General features: G+C 47.8%; 1 protein-coding gene across 2 annotated transcripts in view; it reads left to right on the forward strand.

The window, feature by feature from the left end:
- Positions 1 to 26273, forward strand: part of LOC144822969 (uncharacterized) — a 502582-nt gene that overhangs the window by 404357 nt on the left and 71952 nt on the right. For both annotated transcript variants that reach the window (XR_013608719.1, XM_078681056.1), the window contains exon 7: positions 46 to 375. Coding sequence is in view for 1 of the 2 variants with exons in the window: in XM_078681056.1 (XP_078537182.1) it covers positions 46 to 375 (330 nt within the window). In the remaining variant the exon portion in view is untranslated. The remainder of the gene's footprint in view (positions 1 to 45; positions 376 to 26273) is intronic.

A 26273-nucleotide genomic window follows, 5' to 3' on the forward strand; every position in this document is an offset into this window, starting at 1 on the left:
ATCCCTGATAATGCAACAATATGTTATTCCCATTATATTTTCTAGCTCAGCCAACATTGGACCCTATACAAGCTGTTCCAGAACAACCTTGCACTGAAGACAAGCTAACATTATCATGCAGGATCCATTCCTTTTTCCCACAAACTCTTGATGTGAAGTGGTATAAAAATGATGACGATGAGATTCAGAACATAACCCTTAGAGATATCACCAGGGGACCAGATGGACTTTGTAGCTGTACGACAAGCATTGCATTTACTCCTTGTAAAAAAGATGTTGGGAAGGCGTTCACATGCAGAGTTGCCCATGAAAGTCTGAAGAATCACAAAGGTTTTCGCAAACACAAAGAAGCGAAATGGATGCTTAAAAGTCTGAGTAAGTAAAAAAAAGTCGCTTCCTCTTGTTAAAAATCTCTTGTACTTGACTGTTTTTATTTGGAATTTCTCACTTTCAGTAATCTGATGTGCTCTACATTCTTTTGTAATTAGTTGCAATCGATATTATAATGGTGTCAGTCTTCTTTATAATCCCACCCTCTCTCAAAACTCTATCCCCTTAAGTTCTACATGTATATCCTCTTCATTACCATACTCACGACATCAGAACAATGAAGACGTTTTTGCTGGGCCAGGGTCATCAAACTGAAGCAGACCCTTCAGAGGATGAGGTAAATAAAAGACAAGGCAGATTCTGTATTGGGCTATCTAGGGGTATTATCTGTCTTGTGATTAACTTTTGTTATCATTATTTCCAGGTTTTAAATTGCGGCACAGGCTGTCAAAAATGGCCTTGCTAATAATGCCCCTTCTGCCCCACACCCAATTGACAGTCCTGGCCATCGTACTAGGGGTATATTTCAGGTGAGCAAACAGAAAACACCATCTTATTATTCTATTTGTCAGTTCCCACCTAATCCTTCTCTTTAAAGAAGACCCCTGGATCTAGGGTAAGATGGCCGATCAGACACTGTCAGAAATTGGACAGGGTGCAATCCTCTGCCAATAAGAGACCCAAGTAGGGACCATAATCCAAGTCAGGGTAAATCAGATACTTACCCTAAATTAAACTGTGTTCACCGTTTGGTAGCATGGAACAGAGTAGTCAGGCTTACTTTACACATTGGCCCTTACAGTAATATAAGTGTTGCACAAATAAAGTAACTCGATGAAACACCACAAAAAGACCCCACGCAGGTTTATAAAATAGAGCATATTTATATGATTAAAACAAGACCAAAATAACTAAAATCCGATCAGTAGAAGCCAAGATATGAATTTCTGAATATGAAATGTGAAAACAGTGATTTGTGGACACTAACTGTCAAAAGGTTACTTGAGTTTGCGAGGGACCGGTGCAAACTCAAAGTCTAGGCCGACTACAATGGAGGGCAGGCCAGCTACAGAACACAGAAAGGTCCCGCTGAAGAAATACCTTGGATGGAGCTTTTGTTGACATCGAGAGTCTATGCGTCTTGATGACAGCGCAAGCGGTCCCGTATTGTCGCCGAGCTCCGTTGAAGTAAATGCAATGTGTCATTGTCGAGTCGCGCAGTTTGTGCTTCCGATGTTGTCAAGCAGCCTCTGTGTCAGCCCAGAAGGGCGAAGAGGCAGAATTTCCGATGCTGTGAGGGGATGCATCGGTTTTTGCAGAAATCATCTGCAGAACCCACTTCTGAGGCCCAGGACTGGAGGGGGCACCTCTGCTACCTTTGAGCCCTACCCTTGCCCAAGTAGAGCACCACCAGCAGGATGGCAGGAAGTCTTTTGTGTCCCTGAAACTTCAGAAAACAGGAGGCAATCTAGCAAGCCCTTGGAGTCACTCTGCGTTTAAGTGAGATGGGTCCAGTCCTTGTCCTCAGCAGAGATCAGCAGGGAAGCTCAGCAAAGCAGAGAAGCAGCTCCTCAGAACAGTCAGTCACAGCAAAGTGGCAGCACAACAGTTTTTACTCCAACAGAGTTCTTCCCAGAGCCAGTAGTGTACTGATTTGGTAGGGTCAGAGCCTTAGTACTCATACCCAAAAGTGCCTTTCATGTAGGGGGTGACTTCAAGGCAGGGATCTTTGTGTACTTCAGAGACCTTTCAACCCAGCCCTGTCTCCCAAGCTAGCTACAGGGGGGAATCAGTCATTTGTGCAGGGACAGGACACAGCCTGTGCATGTGTAAGTGTGCGCTCCCCTCTCCACTTCCTACCTAGTCTATCAGAATGTAGATGAGTCCTCTGTCACACCCACCCTACCTGTATTTGTGTACTCCTTCTAGACAGCTACATAGTGTAGTTATCATGCAGCCCAGTAGTATATTGGAGACAGGCTGTGTTCTCACAGAGCAAAGTTAAGAGCAGAGAAATATCCACTTTCTAAAAGTGGCATTTCTAAAACGGTAATGTCAAGTCCAACTTTACCACTAAAGAGTATTTATAACTAACATTTCAAAGATCTTAAACATAATACTGCTACTCCTTTCCAATCAGGAATTACAGCTTAAAAGGGTTTAAGGAATTTCCAATTCTAGCCTATGAGAGGAGTCGGCCTCACAGCAGTGAAAAACAAATTAAACTGTTTGTCACTACCAGTACATGTATAACTTAAACGCACAAGTCCTGCCTTTTAGTTACACAGCACCCTGCCCATAGGGCTAACTAGGGCCTACCTTAGGGTTGACTTATTGGTAGTAAAATGGGAGTTTAAGGCTTGGCAAGTGTTTTAAACGGCAAGTTGAAGTGGCAGTAAAGTGAACACAGGCCTGCCATTGTAGGCTTGTGAGTCAGGTTTGCAAGGCTACTTGGTGGGCAACACAACCAGTGCTGCAGGCCAACTATTTGTATTTAGATTACAGGCCCTGGGCATATGGTATACCATTTTACAAGGGACGTATATGGCAATTAAATATGGCAATCAGGAATACGCCACTTTTACCATGTTTAGAGGAGAGAGCACATGCATTTGACCACTGCTTACCAGCGCTAAAGTGTTCAGAGTCCTAAATCCAACAAAATGAGGTCAGAAAAAGAGGAGAAGGCAAAAAGTTTAATGGAAAAGGCCCTTTTTGCAGGATTATCACAGACACTCTAAGTGGTATCAAGCCAGGTAGGCCGAGCGCTCCGTACGTGCCATGCTGACTGACTTATAACTTTACCAACAATTCTGTGTGGTAGACCACCTACAATCACAGCTCCCACCGGTAGCCGATGTCCTCTCTCGGCCAGATTTCCTGTCCACCGTCAGGGCTCCCACTCAACAGAGGCTGGGGTGCATAATGGGCCTCGGGCTGTGAAGCCCATTCGGCCTGAAGCACGGGCAGCGTAAGAAAGGAGCACAGTGTCATTCAGACAGCCCTGCTGCCCTGTGAGGATGACTAGTGGCTGCAGAGCCAGTGTAGGGCGGCCATGAGCCTGGTCCAGCAGCTGCCTGGTGAGGAGTTGTACCTGTCAGTGCTTGACACGCCATCTGCCTTCCGACCCTTCAGACTCTGACCAGAGTTGCTGGCCATACTGGCCCTGCAGGTGGAGCAACGAAGCTGCAGATTGAGGCCCCCCTTGCCGGTCTGCTTCTAAAGGGAGTGGAGTGGTCTGGATTTGCAAGGACATCTTAGGAATGTCTGGCCAGAGAGGGTGAAATCGGCAAGGGCACCTTCAAGAAGCTGAAACTTGAGTGTAGATAGCGACTAGAACAAACATACTGGAAAATAGGCAATAAGATGCAGCGTGCCACTTTCACTTAAATAAATCTCTCCAGAAATCCGAGAAACAGCAGATTGATGACATAGCTACAGAATAATTTCTGGAGGAGTGGGTCTGAAGTGGATGCAACTGCAAATACTCTCTGAACTGTTTGTGGTGAAGAAAGCACAACAGGTGTTGGTCCAAAGATGCCCTGGGCCCTCAGCATGAAATCTTAATTAAATTGACAATTACTATGTTTCCAAAGTGGGGATATAGTGAGAATCATGCTATTGCTATCAAACTGAAGACTGGAGGGGATCCAAAAGCTGGTGAAGCTGAGATTGCAGGACTCCCTGTGTGGTGGTGCAGGATAAAGGGATTTTATCGCCAGAGAACAGGACCTCTTCAAAGGAAGTGGACACTCCAGTGGGGTGGCTGGACTTCTTCCGGAAACAACAGGCCTAGAAGAAGGAGATGGTGCTAGCTGATGCGGAGACCTTTTAATGAATGGGCAAAGTGGGCTTTGGACCAGCCTTTCAGGGGGGCCCCTGACAGAGTCAGCTCTGTTCTCCAGAGTTTTGCCCCAATGACCGTGAATATTTCTTAAACAGATTGTTTTAAATACCGTTTTCCTTTAATTTATTTTTTAAGTACCTGATGTGTGAGAGTCTAGTCAGGCATTTTGCAGAAAATGTGTTTATGTTTAATGCAATATACATAAAAAAGTTTCTTTTAGATCAAAATAAGTCCTAACATATAAGAAATGGGAGGGCGTCACAGAGATTATTTGCAGTAATATTGGTGAGCTGCTGCTGTGTTACAATTTAAAAAAAAAAAGTATTTTATTGATTTTTCAACACAAACATAATCCCCCTCCATACAAGGCACTTTATCATCTGGAGCCCGTTGCTGGATACATTGCATAAAGTCAGTTTTCTCAGTTGATTTGCATACATATCATAATCAATATCACAATGTTCTTCCCAACCTTCTCTCCTTACATCATTATCTATGCTAGTGTATGTATCCAATGCAGCTCACAATATACTGGAAGCCCAACGAGGTGCGCCCGCTTTCTTTTGCCTCTCCCTCCCACCTCCCGTCCATTCCCTCCCACTGATGTGCTCGCGTTAACTTGTTTACATCGGGACTCCGACATAGAGAGACGTCGTCGTGTATCGAGCACCTCCGGGCTCGCACTAACCGTGTTAATTGGATATCGGAGCACCACTAGGTACTCCTAAACAGTAGAAACACAGAGGTGACTGAAGATACATTCCCCGCGGATCATCTCCACAATCTACAGCATTAAAACAGCAGGCTATCACTGGATAGTGTTCCACGTAACATATATGCAGTTGGCAGATCGTGGTTTGCATCAGATTTCCCCTGAAGAAGGGACATCATTGTCCCGAAATGCATCGGGCATTTCCAAGATGGTTGCTGTTAAGAAAATATTGATTCATGTATAGATTATTGCGCTCAATGAACCAGTGTATGGATTCATGTATTAATGGACCTGCAGAAGATTCTTTTTTCATGTGATTTAACCACATCGATGCTATGCATTTTCCCGCTGTGTGCTGGAATCAACAAAAACACATGTTACATGACGAGCTGGGCTCGTCATGAGCGTAGCAGGAGGCTACCTCATGACGAGCCCAGCTCGTCATGAGTGTGGAAGGGGTTAATGAGTTTATGACAAATCTGTTGTGTAACATTAACTGTACAAAACAGGTATTAATGTGATGATCTACAATATCATTTCTTTGAAAAACAGAGTATGTATAAGATTCATTTGTTCACGCATTAAGTGTACCAATAGAGTCCGCGAGGACTTCTCATGCACAGTGCGCAGCGTTTACTACCAGTTTTGGCAGTATTATTATTCTAAGTATATTAAGCCAGGATCTTCCTCCTACATCATCACGCCAGGGCGTGCCAGTATCTTATTGCGTTTAGGTTGCTACCCAGTACCTGCTATGCTCGACCTCACTTCCTTTCCCAAACCGGCACCCCCTACTTGTCTACGCACTGCCTGCTCCAACAATCACTGAGGAAGCCTCAACGGAATCAGAGTCTGAGTCCGGTTCTGGCACCCTCAGCTGTACCAATAGGGCTTCCCATGCCTGCGCAGTTTCAATCGCCTTCTCACTATTCGCTCTTCTGGCATGTTGGAACCTGACCATACTCTCGTTAGCCGCCCAGGTTTTAAATTCCACCTTCCATCGCTCAATAGTAGGGCCCAGCTTAGATTTTCATTTCCTCGTCAGTACCCGTTTGGCTAACAGCAACCACAGATCAATAAATTTGCTCATAACCTTATTTCTCGCCGTGTGAGGAAACCAATGCAGCACACATGCGCCCATATCGGGTTCTATCTGCCTTTCTGTTGCTCCGCACATGGCTTCAACCACCTCTTCCCAGTACGTTCCTAGCTGCGGGCAACTCCACATCATGTGTCGAAAATCCTCTGCATGCAAGTGGCATCTAGGGCAACATGCCGACTCCACATTAAAGAATTTATTTATCTGCCCTGGGGTTAAGTACGCCCTGTGTATGACACAGAAGTGAATAAGTTGGAATTTGGCATTTCGTGTGACCTTCCACGCCCTTTCCACTACTTTAGCCCACGTCGTTTCAGGTATGTCTTTGCCCAGGTTCCCCTCCCATTTTCCTCGCAGCTCAGTCTACGGCCTAAGCCCTTCTTCAGTCATTCGCCTATATAGATACGCTATTGCCTTCACAGTCCCTGTCGCCATTACTACATATTGGCATGTCAGAGATGTTTACGGCTCTGACAGCCCTCCCCCCCCCCAGTATTTCTGAATCGCAAAGACCAGGGCGGTATGCAGCAAAAAGTCACCCCTAGGCAAGCCGTATCTGTCCTGCAGTGTCGGGTAAGGTAAGAGAGCCCCCTCCTAATACAGGTCATGACCATCTGCAACCCCAGTTCTTCCCATTCTGCCAGTGCTGACCAGTCACCTCCGTGTGGGAAGGCCGTACACATCCCAAGGGGTATCTCTGGTGCATATGGACGGGCGCCGCCTTCTCTACTCCTGCTTCTATTCCAACACACTCTCAGCACTTTCTCCTCAGAGGTCAGCGAGTCGGCCCGCAGCCGCTGGCCCAGGATTATAAAAGACAGAACGTGTTGTGGAAATCATCGGCCTTCTGGGCCCTCTGGCCCTCTAACTCCAGAGCAGCTGCCTGCGTGAGCCACTGCAGCTGGGCCGCCAAGTAGTTCAGTTCGAATTCCGGAACTGCCCAACCCCCTTCTGCTCTAGGTCTCATCATTGTGTCCAAGGCCACCCGCCTCCTGCCGCTCCCCCATAGAAACCCTCTCGCCATAGTCCTGAGCATTATAAACATCCTACCTAGTATCCAGATTGGCAATGTCCTGAAATAAAATAGTAATCTTGGTAGCGCCACCATCTTCAGAAGCGCTACCCTTCCTGCCACTGAGAGCGGCAGTGTACTCCAGAACGCCATGCTCCCTCCGATCCCTCGCACCGCTCTATGCACATTACCCTCCAGCAGTTCCGCCTGTTCATGATAAATGTTAGTTCCCAAATACGACAGGCAGCATGGCTCCCACCGTATTCCTTTCAATCCATCAGGGGTTCCCATTGCTCGGTGCACTGGAAACAAACTAGTCTTCTCCCAGTTCACGCACAGCCCTGATGCCGCCCCAAACGCCTTCAACAGGAGCATTGCTCCCAGTAAGTCCTCGTCAGGGGCTGCCAGAAACATCAACAGGTCATCTGCATGCAGTGATATATAATGCATTTCTCCCCGCATCTCAAACCCAGTGTAATGCCTCCCCGACCTAGCTTGCACCGCCAGGGGCTCAATTGCCAGCGCAAACAGCAGCGGAGAAAGCGAGCAGCCCTGTCGTGTCCCTCTACCCACTGTGCAAGGCATCGATACCATCCCCCCGTTCTCACCGGGGCTGTTGCCGAGTTATATAATATGTGAGTCCACTTCACGAATTCCTCCCCTAGTCCCATTTTGCGCATATCCTGAAAGAGGAGTGGCCATTCCAGGCTATCAAGTGCCTTCTCGATGTCCACCGAGAGAATCCAGGCAGACCGCGTCAGGCCCTGGCAGTGCTCCAGAATTCACAGTAGCCGTCTCACAATAATAGAAGTATTACACTTAGGGATGAAGCCCGATTGATCCTGGTGTATTAATTGGGACATGTATGGGAGCAGGCGGATCGCTAATATGTTACTCAAGATTTTGTAATCGGTTGTCAGCATTGATAGCGGGCGGTATGCCTTCATATCTGTAGCTTCCCTTCCTGGCTTCAACAGGGGGATGATAATGGCTTTTCTAGTAGTTTCAGGTAGCCTCCCTGCTTTGTGCGCTTCCCGATAAATCTGCTGCTGTGTTACAATATTGAAAACACACATAACTATCCCTGAATATTAGATGTAAACACATTTAGGGCCTTATTTATGAGAAGTGATGCATCGCTGTGTGAAAACAGGGATGCGTCACTTCTTAGTGCGCCCTCCTTGCGTCATGATGGATGTGTCATATTTACTCTATGACGCATCATGTCACAAGGAGTTACAGATACGTGTGTATTTCCGACCTATCTGTAGGTGCAAAAGTGATGCATTGCTGGGGTGTGTTTCAAAATAGAAGCAACTCCGGCAATGTGTCCTTTTACATGGGGCAAGCCCCATGTGAAAGGGTCTGCATCAGTCTTACGCCTGCTGTGGCATCCTAGAACTGGCGCACTGAGTTCTCATAGATATCAATGCACCACTTCTACGAGGCTTTTTGCGGGGGAACACCCAGCCTATATACATTATATCTGGCCCAGGTATAATGTGGTGCAGGGGCTTACAAACTGACGCATCTGCCTAGATGTTTGACTATGTAAATAGGGCACAACATGCCACATTTTTTACACTGCCGGTGCGTCACAAAAAGTGACGCACTGGCAGCATAAAAGTGAAGTAAGGCCTCATAAATAAGGCCCTTAGAATTTGGACGGGTGTTCCTTTGCTCTAAAGAAATGAAATGAAATAGTGTATTTATTAAAGCGCTCAGCTAATGAGACTAGAGTGTCCTGGCGCGTGACAGCGGGAAGAAAACATGCATAAAGACCCATCATTTATTAAAAAGCCAGGTTTTTAAGTTCTTCCTGATTGAGAGTAGGTCTGTGGTTAGTCTCAGAGACTCAGGGAGTCTATTCCACAATTTTGCGCCAAGAAAGCCGAGACATCTGCCTCCAGTTTTAGGCATGAGGGCCAGGTAGGCATTGGAATATCTTGGGGGTCTAAATGTTATGTAGCGATTAACGCTCTTATTTAGGTAGCCGGCTACTAAGCCATGGAAAGCTTTAAAGATGATGGTCATCGCTTTGAAGATGATCTGTTTTTTTATGCGGAGCCAGTGTAGAGACTTAAGAATAGGGGGTCATACTAGATCTGGGTTTTGGTTTCAGGATGGCTCTGCCATTGGTGTTTTGTACACCTTGTAGGCACTGGATAAGGGATTTTGAAAGACCGAGGTACAAGCTGTTGACATAGTCAAGCTTTGATGTCACCAGAGCCTGCACGACGATCTTTCTGCTCTCAAGCGGTAACAGTGGCAGGAATTTTTTTAGCAGGCAGAGTATGCCAAAGCAAGCACCAGTTAGATTTTGGATTTGAAAGCGCATGGAGAGTGTCTTGTGTATGACAATGCCTACGTTTTTTACTTTCTCCTTTTCTGCGGGTGTGGGCAGCAGATCTTTTTGCCACCAAGAGCTCCAGTCAGGCGTTTTTGGATTACCAAAGAAAACAACTTCCGTTTTGTCAGCATTGCACGTCAGCTGATTGATCCAAAGCCAGTTAAAAACCTTTGTGAGGCAATACCTAATCATTGCCCCGTCAAAGTCAGTTCCTTTTTCACCTGTAAAAAACAGCCGAGTGTCATCAGCAAAGGAAACAATTTTAGCACCCTCTTCCTTTACCAGAAATGCAAGGGAGGATAGATAGATATTAAAAAGGGTAGGATTGAGAATGGAGCCCCGAGGGATAACTGCATTTCATGGCCGGAACCAGGGATGAGAAAGGGGGAGCCAGATGTCCTGAGATCTATTTGCCAAGAAGGATGACATGCATGTTAAGGCGGTCCCCCCCAGGCCGATGTTAGAAACTCTCTCCAGGAGCCTCTCATGTGGAACTGTATTGAAGGCCGCTGAACAGTATCAGATCAGCCTTGCCTCCCTGGTCCAGCTTACCCGTGAGAAATTCAGTCACTTCCAGCAGAGTGGGCTCTGTACTGTAGTTAGCCCTAAAACCGGATTGGGACTCATGAAAGAGCTTCCCATCTTCAATGTGTTTTTGGAGGGCCTTGTTTACATGCTTCTCTAATACTCTGGAGAGGTCAGGAAGAAGGGAGATTGGCCTGTAGTTGGCAGGGACCGTCGGTTTGGCGTTAGCCTTTTTAATAAGTGGAAGAATTTTAGCATGCTTCCATAAATTTGGCATGTTGCCTGAAAAAAGGGGAGCATTAAAGAGCTGGTTTACCACTCGGTTTATGGTGGGAGCCAATAGGTTCAGGATATTTGCTGGACATGGGTCCGTAGGAGAGCCAGACTTAATGCTTTGGAGGAGGGTCAGTGACTCTTCAAGCTGAAACTCAGGGAAAGCTAGTAAAGATGGAGGATCCAAGAGGGGAAATCTGCTATTAGAACTAAGGTAGAAGGTCACTTCTTCCTCTGAGATGATAGTGAAGGCTTGTTGGATCATGGAGATCTTTTTGTGGAAGAATTGAGCTATTTGCTTAGACCATTCTTCCATGCATGGCCCTTCCTTTTTGTCGGCTTTCGGGCGGTAAAGGATTTAACTATGCTAAAGATTTCTTTACTCTTATTTTGGGCATTTTCTATCTTGGTTTAAAAGAAGTTTTGTTTGGCTGCCTTCACGAGAATGCAATGAGCTTTTAAAGGCGTATTTATACACCTTCCTGTCCTCAGGTACGTAGGCTTTACGCCATTTCCGTTCCATTTTTCTACAATTTCTTTTGCTAGATCTGAGGGAATCGTTAAACGATGGAGCTGGTGGGCCGACCTCTTTGAGGAGCAGGAAACAACCGGTACCGCTGCACCAATGTTGGATCGGAGCCATGAATCTATTGAGAGGGCTTTCGAGTCGGGGTAGCCACACAGCTCTGGTGAGGAACGACCGAGGGCGTCTGCTAACACTGCGATGGATATTTTATGGAAGGTTCTGTAATTAGGGACCCTCTGCCCTGCGTTAGCCCGAGGGGCTGTGGCAGAGTTGAGAATGACGAATTTTAATAGGAGGTGGTCAGACCAGGTAATGGGAAGAGGTAGGCTTACTGATATGTCAAAGTAGTGAAATATTTGGTCTAGGGTATGGCCCTTCTCATGGGTGACCAAAGAAATAGATGGAAATATGTTGCAGGCCTGCAGCGTCCCCAACAAGGAAATTGTTTGAGGGTCTTTTCCATTGTACATATGTATATTGAAATCTCCCAGAATAAGGCAGTTGTTGTATTTTAAGGCCAGGGAGGTGGTGACTTTATTAAGCGTAGTAAACATTTTTCCAATTGCACCCAGAGGTCTCTAAATCAGAAAACCAGCTATGCCATGATGGTGGGGCTAAGGTACAGTGGAAGCCTGAGGACTTTGAACCCAGTCTGGAATCTCTGGCTCCCATTCAGACAGGCCCCGAAACCTGGATCACAGACCTTGAGTCATATACCCCACCAGAATCAAAAAATGTAGAAGAAGCCCATAAAAATTGGATATCCTGGATAAATGGATCCATAAACCGGATCTTTAGAAAACCAGGTCCGATAAAGCCAAAAAACTCCAACAGATAATCCTGGTTTAGCTCTGAGCTGGTCGCTCAAAGGAAATGCTGTAAAAAACTTGGACAAAGCTGGAGGAAAAGGTAAGACCCCCTAGCTTAAAATAACCTATAAACTTGCAATCCAGCAATATCATAAGAATATTAGGAAAGTGCAAGCAACCTACTTCGAAGAACAAATTGAGAAGTCCTCCAACTCTTCAAAGGAGCTGTTTAAAATGTTAAAATCCTTCTCTACAATCGACTCAGGCGGTAACGTCTCCCAATGCTCAAAATAAAGATGCAACGAGTTAGCCTCGTTTTTTAAGAGGAAGGTGGAAAATATCTATAACTAACTCCACCCTAACATGTGCATGACCTCAGCAGCCACCGAAGATCCCAACTGAACCTCCCAAGAACACAGAACAGCGTCCACACTCCCCCTGCCCTGTTCTACTCACCTTCCCTAAACTGAGTGAGGAACAGGTTGGGTCTCTGTTACAGAATATTAAATCAGGGTCCCCTTAGACCCAGCGCCACCCCATATTCTTGTCCAAGGGGAAAAAGGCGTCCTAACCCAACTCTCCCACCTCATTTCCCTATCCCTTGAAAGTGGGACCGCGCCCATAGAGAGGAAGCATGCCATTGTAAAACCTCTACTGAAAAAAACCCAACTCGACCCCGCCTCGCTGGCGAACTACCGTCCAATCTCACTGTTACCCATCTTGGGCAAGATCGCAGAGAAACACGTGAACTGCACCATCTCAAAATTTCTTGAAGACAATGGTGTCATACATCAGACACAGATGGGATTTTGACCAAAACACAGCACTGAGTCAGATTTACTTGTAGACACCGAAAAACTAAAAAGCACTTTAGCCCAGGGAAGAGCCTCAGAGATCGTGCTATTGGAATAAAGCACGGCCTTTGACATGGTAGACCACGCCGTACTGGTTAATAGACTCAAGGGTATTGGAATCAGAGATATTGCCAACAAATGGTTGGCTTCCTTTCTGAATGACAGATCTTTCCAATGCATGGAAGCCGGATTCTTTTCAGACTCCTTTTCAGCCCCACGGGGGATGCCTCAGGGACCCTCTCTGACTCCGACCCTCTTTAATATATACTTGAGCCCACTAGCTCACATAGTACAGGAGTTCGGCCTCTCCATCATGTTGTACACATATGACACACAGCTAGTGGTCTTAATCTCTGACTCCATCAAGTCGGACCATAAGCAACTAGCCCTTTGCTTGGAAAAGATTGGTTCATGGATGGCCGATTGTAGCCTCAAACTGAATGGGGTTAAAACCGAGCTCATGATCCTGGGCAGTAATTTCAGCCCACGCTCGCAGATTTCCTGGCCAGCAAACTGGGGTGCCCTCGCCCCCCCGCCCCCACCGCCCCCAAAACCTCCATAAAAAATCTTGGGCTGTGGCTGGACCAGAACCTAACAATGGAGATTCAAGCGAAAAAATTGGCACGCACCTGCTTTGGGATGCTCCGAATGATCAAGAAAATATTGAACCTGCTCCCAGAAAACTCAAGGAAGACAGTGGTTCAAGCATTGGTGGTGTCAAGGCTTGACTACGGTAACTCCTTATACCTGGGCTCCCCTAAATATGTCAAAGACATACTACAGATGGTACAGAACGCAGCAGCCTGAACGCTTCTGAAGATACCCAGGCATCAGTCAGTTAGAGCTGCCCTTAGGGATTTACACTGGCTTCCGGTCCTGGCCAGGATTAAGTTCAAGTCCCTCTGTCTGGCCCACAGAGCCATGCACGGGAAAGGCCCTGCGCTTGTACAAGAGCTAACCTCTCAGTACTTACCCCGTCGACATCTCAGATCAGGTTCAAACTTTCTGATGTACACTACAATAACCAAGAGATCGAGATGGGGTAGGAGGTAGTTCAAAGACCTGGTACCTTAACTATGGAACAATATGGACCCAGAGCTGCGACTGTTCGAGAACGAAGTGACCTTTAGAAAGAGACTAAAAACATGGCTGTTTCCTCAAGTCAACGTGCTCGAATCTTTTTCTGTCTTGTTTCATACCAGCTCTGGGATGCCTAAGGGTAGCAATGTGCTCTTCAAATCCCTCCTAAACTCTGCGCCCTCGATGTTTTCCATCTGGTTGGGAGAGCAGTCTAGTTTTTTATTGTAAATTATGGCGACACCGACCCCCTTCCCACTAGGTCAGTCCCTCCTAAGGATTTTATAACCCATCAGGATGGCTGAGGTGACAGTAGGGTTGGAGGCTTCAGACAGCCAGGTCTCAGTGAAAAAAAAAAAGATCAGGATGTTCGTCTAAAAGTAGGTCTTAAATGTGTGGTTTATGCTTTTGCATGGAGAGACAATTTAAAAAGGGTGGCCTTTTAGGTCCTCTGTTTTCTTGTTGTTTTTACACTTATTGTTGCGTGGGAGGATCTTGGGTGTGAGTTTCCTGGGTTGGAGGAGAGACTAGTTGCACTTATTGCACTGAAAGTCTACCTCCAAGTTCCGATCAGCGTCTGAACACTGACAAAATGGTAGCCGCCTAAGGCTAAGCAGTTTTTCCCTATTGTAATATAGTGGAAGAAACTCACAGGAGGGGAACTGGGCAGCATGGCCAGCGCCGGACGCCTCTGGGACGTTGACAGGCGCAGACGGGCTTGACTTTGGTGTGCCTTCAGCGCGCCAGCGGCGCACATCCGCTTCGCTGGTCCGTTTGCATCGGGAATATATAGGCTAATGCCTATGATGCAAACTGGATCACTAACGCAGCTGAGGAAGCGGAAACTGCATGGGCGGAAGTGAGGAGCCCGATACTAGCCTCAGCCCTCTGCACAATCAGCCGCAGCAGGCCAGAACTGGAGGAAAAGCGAGATGCAAATCGGAGCAGCTAAGGAGTTGTAAGCAAGAAGAATCAAGTAACGTGCAAGTGCCCGTAGGTAGGAGACATTGTTAAAAAGCACAGAGTAATTCAGCCACACATGTACAATTTAAAAAGTATTAGAAGCATAGTAGGAGGGCAGGAAACACTAAATCCTACAGCTGTTATCTGCGCATGTCTGTTTATATTGGGAATATATAGGCTAATGCCTATGATGCAAACTGCAGTGTTAACGCAGCTGAGGAAGCGGAAACTGTGTGGGAAACAGAGGCTCAAATTGGATCATAAATTCAAAGCTGTTCTGAACAAGGGCCCCAAAATATGTTTGGCCCAGGGCCCCCAAAATCCTTAAGATGTCCCTGAGCTGATGTGATGATGCGGTGGTGCAGAACCTGAACTGACTAGTTAAAAGTGTTTTTTGGGGAAAGTGGGTAGGCAGATGCCTGTATAAATTTGGCATGAAACATATCCCCAAGGTCAACATATGATATTGCACATTAATCTGAAAAGTAATTCATACGATTTATGCTAATTATGGCAAGTGGGCGGGTGCGGTTGGAACCAGAATAGACAATATTGTCTAGTGGATTGTAGGCACTATGGTGGATTCAGATTAGCTGGAGAGCTCCCGTGGACAGGGCGAGCATCTACCTGACTGAAGCTACCTGCAATACGCACAGTAGTGATATGTTTTTTTTTTATAGGGAGGCTCATGGCACACTGGTGCAAATGCGGAGTTAGGGGGACAGTGTTTAACCTCACACCTAAGGGGAAGTTCCCATATCAGAGGAGAGGATACTACGAAATACAGATAAAAAGACACTGGTTGGTGCAATTCACTGCGTTGACCAAATTGAAAGATGGGAAGAGGAATTTATGTCCTGGAACTTGCAAATCTTAACACATTTCCCAAAAGATACAGAGTTTACACTTTGAACAGCATGTGTTTTCATGAAACAGGGGTTGTCCCAGGTAGAACTTCATGCATGATGCTTAATACGTGTCAATTATCTAATATTATGCAGCACCTCAATCAATCAATCAATACATTTGAAAGCGCTCTACTCACCCGTGAGCGTCTCAAGGCACTGAGGGAAGGGGGAGGTGCCTACTATTGCTCAAATAGCCAGGTCTTGAGGTGTTTCCTGAAGGTGAGATGGTCTTGGGTCAGTCCTAGGTGTGCGGGGAGGGAGTTCTATGTCCTGGCTGCTAGGTAGGAGAACGATCTTCCTCCGGTGGTTGTTCTGCGAATCCGTGGGATGCTGGCGAGGGCGAGGCTGGTGGAGCGGAGCTCTCGGGTGGGAGTGTAGAACGAGAGGCGGCTGTTGAGGTATTCGGGTCCCATGTTGTGGAGCGCTTTGTGTGCGTGGGTGAGCAGCCTGAACGTGATCCTCTTGTTGACGGGGAGCCAGTGCAGGTTTCTCAGGTGGGCGGATATGTGGCTGTGGTGAGGGATGTCGAGGATGAGTCGTGCCGAGGCGTTCTGTATGCGTTGAAGTCGTTTCTAAAGTGTCGCTGTGGTTCCTGCGTATAGGGCGTTTCCGTAGTCCAGTCGCTGGTGACGAGGGCCTGGGTGACCATCTTTCTGGTTTCGGTGGGGATCCACCGGAAGATCTTTCAGAGCAATAGCAGGGTGTTGAAACATGAGGATGAGACTGCGTTGACTTGCTTGGTCATCGTGAGGGAGGAGTCCAGGATGAATCCCAGGTTTCGTGCGTGGTCTGTGGGTGTCGGTGCGGTGCCCAGCGTGGTGGGCCACCTGGAGTCGTCCCAAGCAGATGGGGATTGTCCGAGGATGAGGACCTCCGTCTTGTCCGAGTTGAGCTTCCGACGGCTGTGCTTCATCCATTCTGCGACATCTTTCATTCCGTCCTGGAGGTTGGCTTTGGCGGTGAGAGGGTCTTTGGTGAGGGAGAGTATCAGTTGGGTGTCGTCGGCATAGGAGATGATGTTGATGTTGTGTTTGCGTGCGATGGTGGCGAGGGGGCTCATGTAGATATTGAAGAGGGTTGGGCTGAGTGAGGAGCCTTGGGGTACGCCGCAGATGATCTTGGTGGCCTCGGAGCGAAGGGAGGGAGGCGGACTCTCTGGGTTCTGTTCGAGAGGAACGATGTGAACCAGTCCAGGGCCTTTCCTTGGATCCCAGCGTCTTAGAGGCGGGTTATTAGGGTGCGGTGGCAGACGGTATCAAAGGCTGCCGAGAGGTCTAGGAGGATGAGAGCGGCTGTCTCTCCGTTGTCCATCAGGGTCCTGATGTCATCGGTGGCTGCGATGAGGGCGGTCTCGTTGCTGTGGTTGGCTCGAAATACGGACTGGGATGGGTCGAGCGAGTTGTTTTCTTCGAGGAATGCAGTCAGCTGTTTATTGACGGTCTTCTCGATGACTTTAGCCGGGAAGGGGAGAAGGGAGATGGGGCGGAGATTCTTGAGGTCTTTGGGGTCCGCTTTAGAAGGGTGTTAATTTCTGCATGTTTCCAGCTTCCCGGGAAGGTGGCTGACGTGAAGGAGCTGTTAATGACGTTCCGGAGGTGGGGTGCGATGATGGTGTCGGCTTTTTTGAAGATGTGATGAGGGCATGGGTCGGAGGGGGAGCCGGAGTGGATGGTGTTCATGACGCGGGTGGTGTCTTCAGTGCTGATGGGGGTCCATGCGTTGAGGCTGGTGGTGGGGGGCGTTGGTTTGGTGGCTGGAGGTGGAGTCTCGGGTCCGAAGCTGTCGTGTATATCTGCGATCTTGCGGTGGAAGAATGTGGCGAGAGAGTTGCAGAGGTCTTGCAATGGTGTGATGTTGGTGTTGCTGGCGCTGGGGTTGGAGAGTTCTTTGACGATGCTGAAGGCTTCCTTGCTGTTGTGGGCGTTGTTGTCCAGATGCTCTTTGAACGATGTCCTTTTGGTGGTGCGGATCATCTGGTGGTATTCGCGGGTGGCGTTCTTGAGGGCTGTCATGTTTTCTGCTGTCCGTTTGTTGCGCAAGGCTTTTTCGAGGGTTCGGCATGATTTCTTTGCGATTTTGAGGGCGTCTGTGAACCATGCGGTTTTTTTGTTGCTAGTCTTGCCTGGGGGTTTCTTCATAGGGGCAAGGTCATCGGCGCAGTTGGAGATCCATTGTGCGAGATTGTGTGCTGCGTCGTTGGCGTCGGGGGTGTTGATAGGTGGGTTCTGGCTCAGTAATGTGGTCAGTTGGTCAGTGGTGACTTTGCTCCAGCATCTGCGGGGGGTCTGTAGCATCTGGTGGTGGGAGGTGGTCTTCTTGAAGGTGAAGTGGATGCAGCTGTGGTCGGTCCAGTGTAGTCCGGTGGAGTGGCTGAAGGAGACGGGGTTGCTGGCGGTGAAGATGGGGTTGAGCGTGTGGCCGGCGAGGTGGGTGGGCTTGTCCACCAGTTGCTTGAGTTCGAGGTTGTCGAGGTTGTCGAGCAGGGTGGTGGTGTTGTTGTCGTTGTTTTTCTCCAGGTGGAAGTTCAGGTCGCCTAGGAGGATGTAGTCTGGTGAGGCTAGGGCGTGCGGGCTGATGAAGTCGGTGATGGTTTCGCTGAATTGTGTCCGTGGGCCCGGGGGTCTGTAGATGAGTGTTCCACGGAGGGTGGTCTGGGGGATGGTGTGGATCTGGAAGTGTAGGTGTTCGGCGGCGGTGAGTGTGTCTTCGGCGTTGGTCGTGACGCTGATGGTGTTCCTGTAGATGATGGCGATTCCACCTCCAGTCTGGTTGACACGGTCCTTCTGGGTGATCTTGTAGCCATCTGGGATGGCTATGGCGATGTCGGGGGCCGAGGAGGCGTTCATCCAGGTTTCCGTGAGGAAGGCGACGTCTGGTGCTGTTGTGTCCAGGAGGTCCCAGAGTTCGACGGCGTGTTTGTGGACGGAGCGGATGTTGAGTAGGATGCATTTGAGGTGGATGTTGTTGTCGTTGCTGTGTTCGGTGGGCGGGGTGCAGGTTTGGAGGCAGGTGAATTTGAAGGCTTGGCAGGTGAAGGGTCCGTGGGTGCGCCTCGGGGTGACTCGGTGGCAGGCAGCAGGTTGTCCGGTGTGGAGTGCGGTGAGGGTGGCGGTGTCGTACCTCAGTCAGTGCCCAGGGGGCTTACAGAACTGGAATTGTTTGTAATCCTAATATCCTCCCAAACTAATCCTGCTGAGGCTATTCTGGAACTAGAAAGGTGGGGCTACAATAATGTAGGTGATCTGTACGTGAATGGCAGATTCATGTCCCTAGCCGGGTTGCAGGAATTGTATGGCATGGACTCAGGGCAGTTCCTGCAATATGGCAAAATAGAGTACTAGGTACATAGGAAAGGTAGGCCGAGGCCCCATGTGCTGTCGGATCATGCTCTTTGGAAACACTTCTTGAAGGTTGTTCACACTAATATATACAATACACCATTGGAAGACGATAGGGGCTCTGGACATTCCTCTGCCCACCTTTATGGGCTCGGTCTGTATCTTCCTCCCTAACCACAGGGTTGCTTCCATTCCCAGCAAAGAGATCAATGGAGTCTCCCCAAACGCTTGTTTGAAAGTGGATCAACTTAACTTTCTGAATAAAATATACCTCACTGCCCAGACGCTGACTTGAAAATACGCTCAAAATCAGACTTTGCCTAGAGTTGCCAAAGCGTAGCGATGTGGGGAGGATGGAGTATTATTTTGTCCCATCTCCCATACAAACCTTTAGGAACAAGCATGTAGCTGTCCTTTGCATGTGACTGGCATTGAGGCAGTGGTCACAACATGCTTACTAAGTGTACTTAAGATCACAAAAAGGCAAAACAATTAGGTTGGGGATATTAGTGCTGAGAACAGTGCTGGCAAAACAATGTATAGTGATTCATTTGTGGCATAGCGACCCACTGCATTTCAGAAATGACACAAAGTTTTACAAGAGCAGGCCCCAGCAGATGAGGATCATATCAAGCTATTGAGAAGAGCTAAAGTATCAGGAGATCTAGTGGAGTGGGCTGTAATGTTGATTAAAGTATTATTCCTGATCATGGAAGTCTGTTAATTTAAGGGTCTGAGAGATCTATGTTCTGTGTGTGGAGGGCTGCCTTTAGAGATGTACAGGGATCTATTAGTATTTAAGTTGGACTGCATATGGTTGTATATCTAGAGGTGTCACGAAAAGTAAAAGGTCAAGTAAAATCAGTTTGATGCATATGTAACTGGAACTCCTGTAAAGGGGTTGGTAGAATGCCTTTGCCTAAGGTTTTATTGTATTCCATATTATCAGTAACAGTACAAAGGAATTACATTTTTTAAGGAAGAACCCTTTCCATCTGGCCTGGGATCTATATGCCCTGTTTGACCCACCCAACAATTTAACAATTGCTTTAAACTGGATTAATCAGTGCAGCATGGGGGTATTGTAGTTCTAGAGTGCAGACCTCAGCCTGACCCTCTGCATGTATGCTAGCATTCAAGATTTTTGAAAGAGGAATCTATGGGTATCTCCTGCCCATCATAATGTTCTTTGAAAATTGAATTTAGCTTGAACTATCTATTTTGGTAAAAATGTTTTTATAAAAACCTAATACAAAAAACTAGTATACAATGTTCCCTATCCAAGTCACACGCAACGTATAAAGGGTAACACACAAATCAAATTCCCAATATTCAATTTTAGGAATTAGAAGTTAATACAATTGTATCTCCTGATGAAGCAACAGTCTTGTATCAGTGAGAACATGTAGGTCCCACAGTTCCCCATTTGGCTCCTGGACTACCTCATGTTAAATGGAGGTGATGAACACCACCTGCGAGTATGCAGGGTCATTCAAAGACTTGCACTAGTCAAACACTCAAGAATCTAAGGATAATGTTACTAAAATTGAAATAAACGTTATGCATACACCCGCGTCAGTGAGCTTCACTTTAAACAGCTACATAAAGTTTCTGCTGCAATCCTCTAAGCTCAAAATTCAGGTAAAGACTGGGTTAGTCTTTGTGCAATGCATGTTGTGTGGTCTTATAGAAGGGGTACCCTCCATTGGCTTTAACGTACCACTAGGGCAGCCTCACAGGGATTGAAGCTTGCAGGCGATCAAATCCTCATTGGATGCTGTAGTGGCCCTCAGCTGGCGAATACATTTTGTACCATGGCCCATAAACTCCCCACGGTCTGAGTGATGTAGTTTACATAGGGCTGGCTGCTAGTGGTGTGTTGAAGATGGGTCCGCTTACCCCAAGACTGCAACTTTTGTCAGCCTTATGAAGATTGGTACTCAAATAGCTTAAAATCCCTATTTGATGCCAAAGTGGCATGCAACAGATCAGGAGTTCCTGCATTTGGCAATTTACATAGAATTTGCTGGTTGCTGCACTTAGACTGCATTACTATCAGCCTGCAAGACAGGGACGGAGTGGATCCTCCAAGTCATCCGTACATTGATTGCTTCTCCCAGGAATAAAATTGCTAAATGTGCACCTGGTGGGTGGACTGCGAGGTGAGAGGCAGCCAGTGCTGCAGGATTTTGTAGCTGTAATTTGTTTTATTTCTTACAGTAAAGTTCCCTTTTTACTTTGACTCTTACAATTTCTTGCTTATTTGCTAATTCTTGATTGTGATTCCTCATAATATGAGGGTAACGAGACTTGAAGGGCATATTTATTCTTTATCCAAATTAGGATTCCGGGTGAGGTAGAAAATAATAAAAATTATTGTAGGATTAATTTCCAATAACATAAATACTCGTAGAATGAGTTGTGTTAATTTCTCGTAGACGTATGTCAGTGGGCGGTGGCATGCAACCGGCCCCCAAATCAACTCCGGAAAGGAAACCTGGATGACTGGCACCCTTCACCACCTCTCTCCTTCTCTTAATGAGGCAAACAGATTGACAAACTGCCCACTCCATGCGAAACACCTGAGAAAGGGCCCGGCTGGAGAGAGGACGAAGGCCTGAATAACCTCCGGAGCAACACCGGAGTGCAGCAGAGCTCATCGTGCTCTCCCCTCAGCCCCACATGTTAGAACTTGGGTGTCCTTCACCATCGCTCCCCGCTCCCTCCAACAGATACATGAACTGAGCAACAGCCTGCTCTGCACAGCCACTTAGCTGGAGGAGGAAGAAAATCAAACCTCCGAGTGGCACAAGAAGTTCCGCCACATAAACTCACAGTCATGCCTGCATGCATCAACAGCAAGACCGTCTGCAGGGAGAGGCTTGCCTCATGAAGCGAATCAACTTCATAAGGAAACCTGGACGCCTTGCACCGTCCTTCACCTCTTTCCTTCCCTTAAAGAGGCAAATGAACTGGCGCGGAGCACACTCTCTATGAAACACCTGAGGAGGGGCCTGGCTGGAGAGAGAATGACTGTCTGAGCAACCTCCTGAGCAATGCCTCAGGGCGGTGGAGCTCATCCGGCTCTCCCATCAGCCTCACACATCACAACTTGGGCACCCTTCGCCACTTCTCCCTCCCACAGGTACATGAACAGTGCAAAAGCGGCCCCACTTCCCGGGGCCTCTTTGTTGGGGAGGAGGAAAACAAAACCTTCGGGCGGTACAAGTCGTTCGTCCACATAAACTCGGGCCTTGAACGCATCAACGGCAGGACAGTCGGCAGAGGGAAGCTTCCATTACGAATAGTGGGCATGCATCGTGCGATTCGCCACAGTGAGATATCCCTTGACCCCCCCATCATCCAGGACCACAGAGAGACATTAGGCCGATAGTTGGTCTTCACGGCGTAGTCTTTATTACACCTTAAAGAAATGAAATGAAATGAATGAAATGAAATGAATGAAATGAAAATTGCACTTGTATAGCGCATAGCTACCCGGAGGCCTCGCAGCGCTTGCGAATGATTACTTAATACGGGCTTGGGGTAGATTAGCAGGTGTTAGCAAACAGGTGCGTTTTCAGGGCCTTCCTGAAGGACATGTGGTTGTTGTGTTTCCGAAGAGAAAGCGGGAGGGAGTTCCAAAGTCTCGCCGCCGTATGAGAGAAAGAGCGGCCTCCCCAACGAGCTTTCTTGATTTTAACGGACGTTGCCAGCTGGAGGGTGCAAGAGCGAAGAGAACGGGACGGGACATATGGCGTAACCATGGGATGTAAAATTACAGGGCCCGTTCGATGGAACGATTTGTGTAAAATACACATGGCTTTAAATTGCACTCTTGCCACCACAGGGAGCCAATGGAGTTCCCTTAGGGCGTTCTTAGCTGACTGCCAGCGGGGGATGTTGTAGAGTAGGCGCGCCGCACTGTTTTGTGTGACCTGGAGCTTCTGAGTAACGGAGGTCGGGACTCCCATATAAAGAGCATTCCCATAGTCCAGGCGGGAGAGTATCAAGGCCTGGACCATGACCCTCCTCGCCTGGAATGGGAGCAAAGGGAGCACCCTCCGCAGCATCCTCATTAGCCCAAAACAGGTGGCGGCCGTCTTAGTAGCCTGGACCGAAAAATCAAGTGCTCTATCGAGCCAGATCCCAAGGCTCTTTATCTGGGACTTGGGGACGGGGGGGGGGCCTAAACATGGTGGCCAGATGGATGCAAGGGCAGAGGGAGAAGGGTTGCCCAATAAGATGATGTCTGTCTTCTCCCCATTAAGCTTTAAGCAAGAAGATTGCATCCATCTGGCGACAGCTTCTAGACAGGGGCCTAAGGTGAGGGACGATCCCTCAGAGTGGTCTAAAGAGACCACCAGTTGGGTATCGTCCGCGTAGGTGACAATACGCACACCAAAGGGATGGACTATCCTGTCTAGAGGTTCCATGTAGGCATTAAAAAGGGTGGGACTTAGGGAAGAGCCCTGGGGGACCCCGCACCTAAGTGGGTGTTTGGGAGACACCGCTTCACCCTCAAAGACTTGAAAAAAACGCTCATCCAGGAAGGATGTCAGCCATTCTAAGGCCGCGCCCGACACACCCATGCCCGCCAAACGATGTAATAACGTGGCATGGTTAACCGTGTCGAACGCGGCGCTAAGGTCTAGTAGAATGATGGCGACCCTTCCTCCCCGATCCAGCACGGCTCTCGCCTCTTCCGTTACCGCAAGGAGGGCGGTTTCGGTTCCGTGCTGAGGACGGAAACCTGTCTGAGAGGCACGCAATAGGCTATTGGACTCGAAATAGTCCATCAGGATGTTATTCACGTGCCTCTCAAGCAATTTACTCAGCCACGGAAGAAGAGAGATGGGGCGATAGTTTGCCCAGTTACTCTGGTCGAGGTTGGGTTTTTTTAACAAAGCCTTCACCATCGCACATTTCCAAGATGGTGGAACAGATTTGGAAGAAATGGACGCGTTAAGGACGTCTAAGATGACTGGACGGACGACGTCCAAGACCTTGATGAGGGTCTGAGGAGGTGCTGGATCGTTGGGAGAGCCAGAGGTGATCTTAGAGATCAGTTTGTCTAGTCCAGGGATGTCGAGAAGTGGGATATCCTCTAGCTTACAGGGAACAGAGGAATCAGAGGTGATGAGGAATTTAGGATCGTCCGTAGTGTTGTTAAATGAGGAGTAAATGGCCTGAATCTTTTGAGAAAAAAAGACGGCCAGATCATTACAACGGTTTTGAGCGCCTTCAGCAGATGGACGCTCAGCCGGAGCATTATTTATTCTTTAATTTTTTCATTGTCAATACCTTAGACATTTTATTCAAGCATAGTTAAACAACCACAGGTAATGTAGCCCCGAAGAGGTAGGCTCCGTCCAGCAGCGGATTGTCTTTTCATTCCAGAATCAAATCCTCTGTGCTTGCTGTGACAGCAGGCCCCAACTTGCACTGTTTATCAGCAGTAAAGCAGTAACTCTGTAACTTTCCAGTCCTCCATCCCGGAGGCACTTACCACCAGGGCAACGCTTAACGTCTTGCCCACACCAGGGTTCCGGACCACCGGATACCCCCGAAGGTCTTTTAATACACACCCGGCATCTCAGGTAGGGCAGGAGAGCCAGGACCACCAGCAGGTCAGTCCCCCCTCCCGCCAGCCTGTAGCCCACATTGAAAACTCGCCCTGTTCCAGGGTCAAACAGTCCATGCAAAAACAGGAGTCCACTCCATTTCTTGCCCGGGACACCGCCCGTCCTTTTCCTTAACCTTAGGGATGGGTGGGTGGGAAAAATCGCCGCTGGTCTGCTGCTTCGGGAGTTGCTGGAAGGGACAAAGAGGGTTTCCTGACCTCTCCCGCAGCTTTTATTGATGCCTGACGTCAGCAGGACCCAGGCCTCACTTCCGTCCACCTACAGAAAATAGAAAGCAGACTGGCTCTCGCCCGAGATGCCACTAAGGGCGCCACGCCCCAAGGTGCGGGTGGCGCCAGGCAGTATACTCAAAGCCCAGGGACACATGAAAGCAGTAGGAAAGGGCCCGATCCGTCGCTTCACATCCCGTCCGCCCTCAAGAAGTCTGCATTGTAGTGCCAATTACGAAAAGGGAGGAGGCCAGCAAAGTGATATTGGGGCATAACCCAAAAAGCCACCGTCTTCAAGAAAGAGTATCAAATACATAGCGAGGCCAGGGCGTCCAGCTCACAACACAACGAGTGGGGAAGGCCCCCCCAACCCAGCAAGCCCGCCTAGTAGCCCGGGGGTTATTGCTAAGGAAGGAAGATAGGAGGTTGCCCTACCACTGCTGGAGGGACCGAAGAGAAGAAAGAATCTACAGGAAACGTGAATCACAAAATGTAGGTGAGACGGAGTGACCACATTAAAGACTCAAACCAGCAGAAGTAAGGCCTAATAAACTGACACGGGTAGCTGAATTGGAAACTCACACAAGAACACCAGGAAACACAGACAGGGTAAGCAAAGTGAAAGTCACAAACACCAAGACACGCCCGCAGTCATCTTACTTATGTAAAGCAGTGATTGAAGATCCCCCAAAAATGCATGGGGAGCAGCACAGTTCACAGAACGCAGGCCCACAAGTGAGAAGGCTCATTGGAGGAAACCAGCAGGCCGCTAAGGATAGAAGCCTGGGAACCAACGGCCGATATTTCATTGACCACGAGAACCACAGCACACAACACAATAATGGGTGGTGGAGGGGCGCATCCAAAACCAGCATAAGTTGGATACATTTTCATGGCAAAAAACTCAGGAGGATGCCAGCAACCAAACAGAGCCTGCACAAGCCCAAACGGCAGCAGACCAAGGCAAACTTACCTTGCAGGATATAATGACAGCCATCACCACGGTGCTTGCTTCCTTTGAATCATGCATGGACTCATTCTACAAAGAAGTTTCACTAATCCGAGCCGATCTCCGAAACATAGAGACTAGAGTCAAAGAAGTAGAAGAAACCACGCAGTCACTTACAACAAATACTTCAACACTCCAGATACAAGTCCTATAACTCCAAAACACCAGTGAACAACTTATTGCACAACTGGATGATTATGAAGGCAGGTTGAGACAAAATAATATCCAAATTCTTTGAATACCAGAAAGAGCGGAGACCTAATCATCTAAAACCACGCAATCTTTCCAATTACTTTTCTATCCAAAGGGTAAACCGAGTTCCGAGAGGCTGACCCAAACCAGGTGCACCAACCGGACCACTACTACAACATCAGATGGGTAAAACGTGAATTACGGGGATGTTTTTCACCTTGGGGTTCTGAGTGACATCATAGAAAATGAGAGTGAAGCTTGCGATGTCTATTTGACACCTCTCAGAACCCCTCATCAAACCACCACTATTATTTTCACTGTTACCAATCTATAATTGTACATATAGCTGCAGTTGTTAACTCTAGCCTACTATCCAGGAGACAAAGCACTGAGATCAGAGCGAAGTGATAGTATTTTTAAAATAATTTAAATACATCACTAGAGAAAACTGAATGCAATCAATAAATCTAAGGAAATCTATTCTGTCTGTCATATCACATAGTGAGCGTCAGAATGTTTTTAAAACAGTGTTTAGTGTGACAGTCTTATTAGACGTAGCATTTACAACCATTACATGGTACTGCTTCAGGACATG

Source organism: Lissotriton helveticus, chromosome 3_1 (genome assembly GCF_964261635.1).
Source record: "Lissotriton helveticus chromosome 3_1, aLisHel1.1, whole genome shotgun sequence".
NCBI lineage: Eukaryota > Metazoa > Chordata > Amphibia > Caudata > Salamandridae > Lissotriton > Lissotriton helveticus.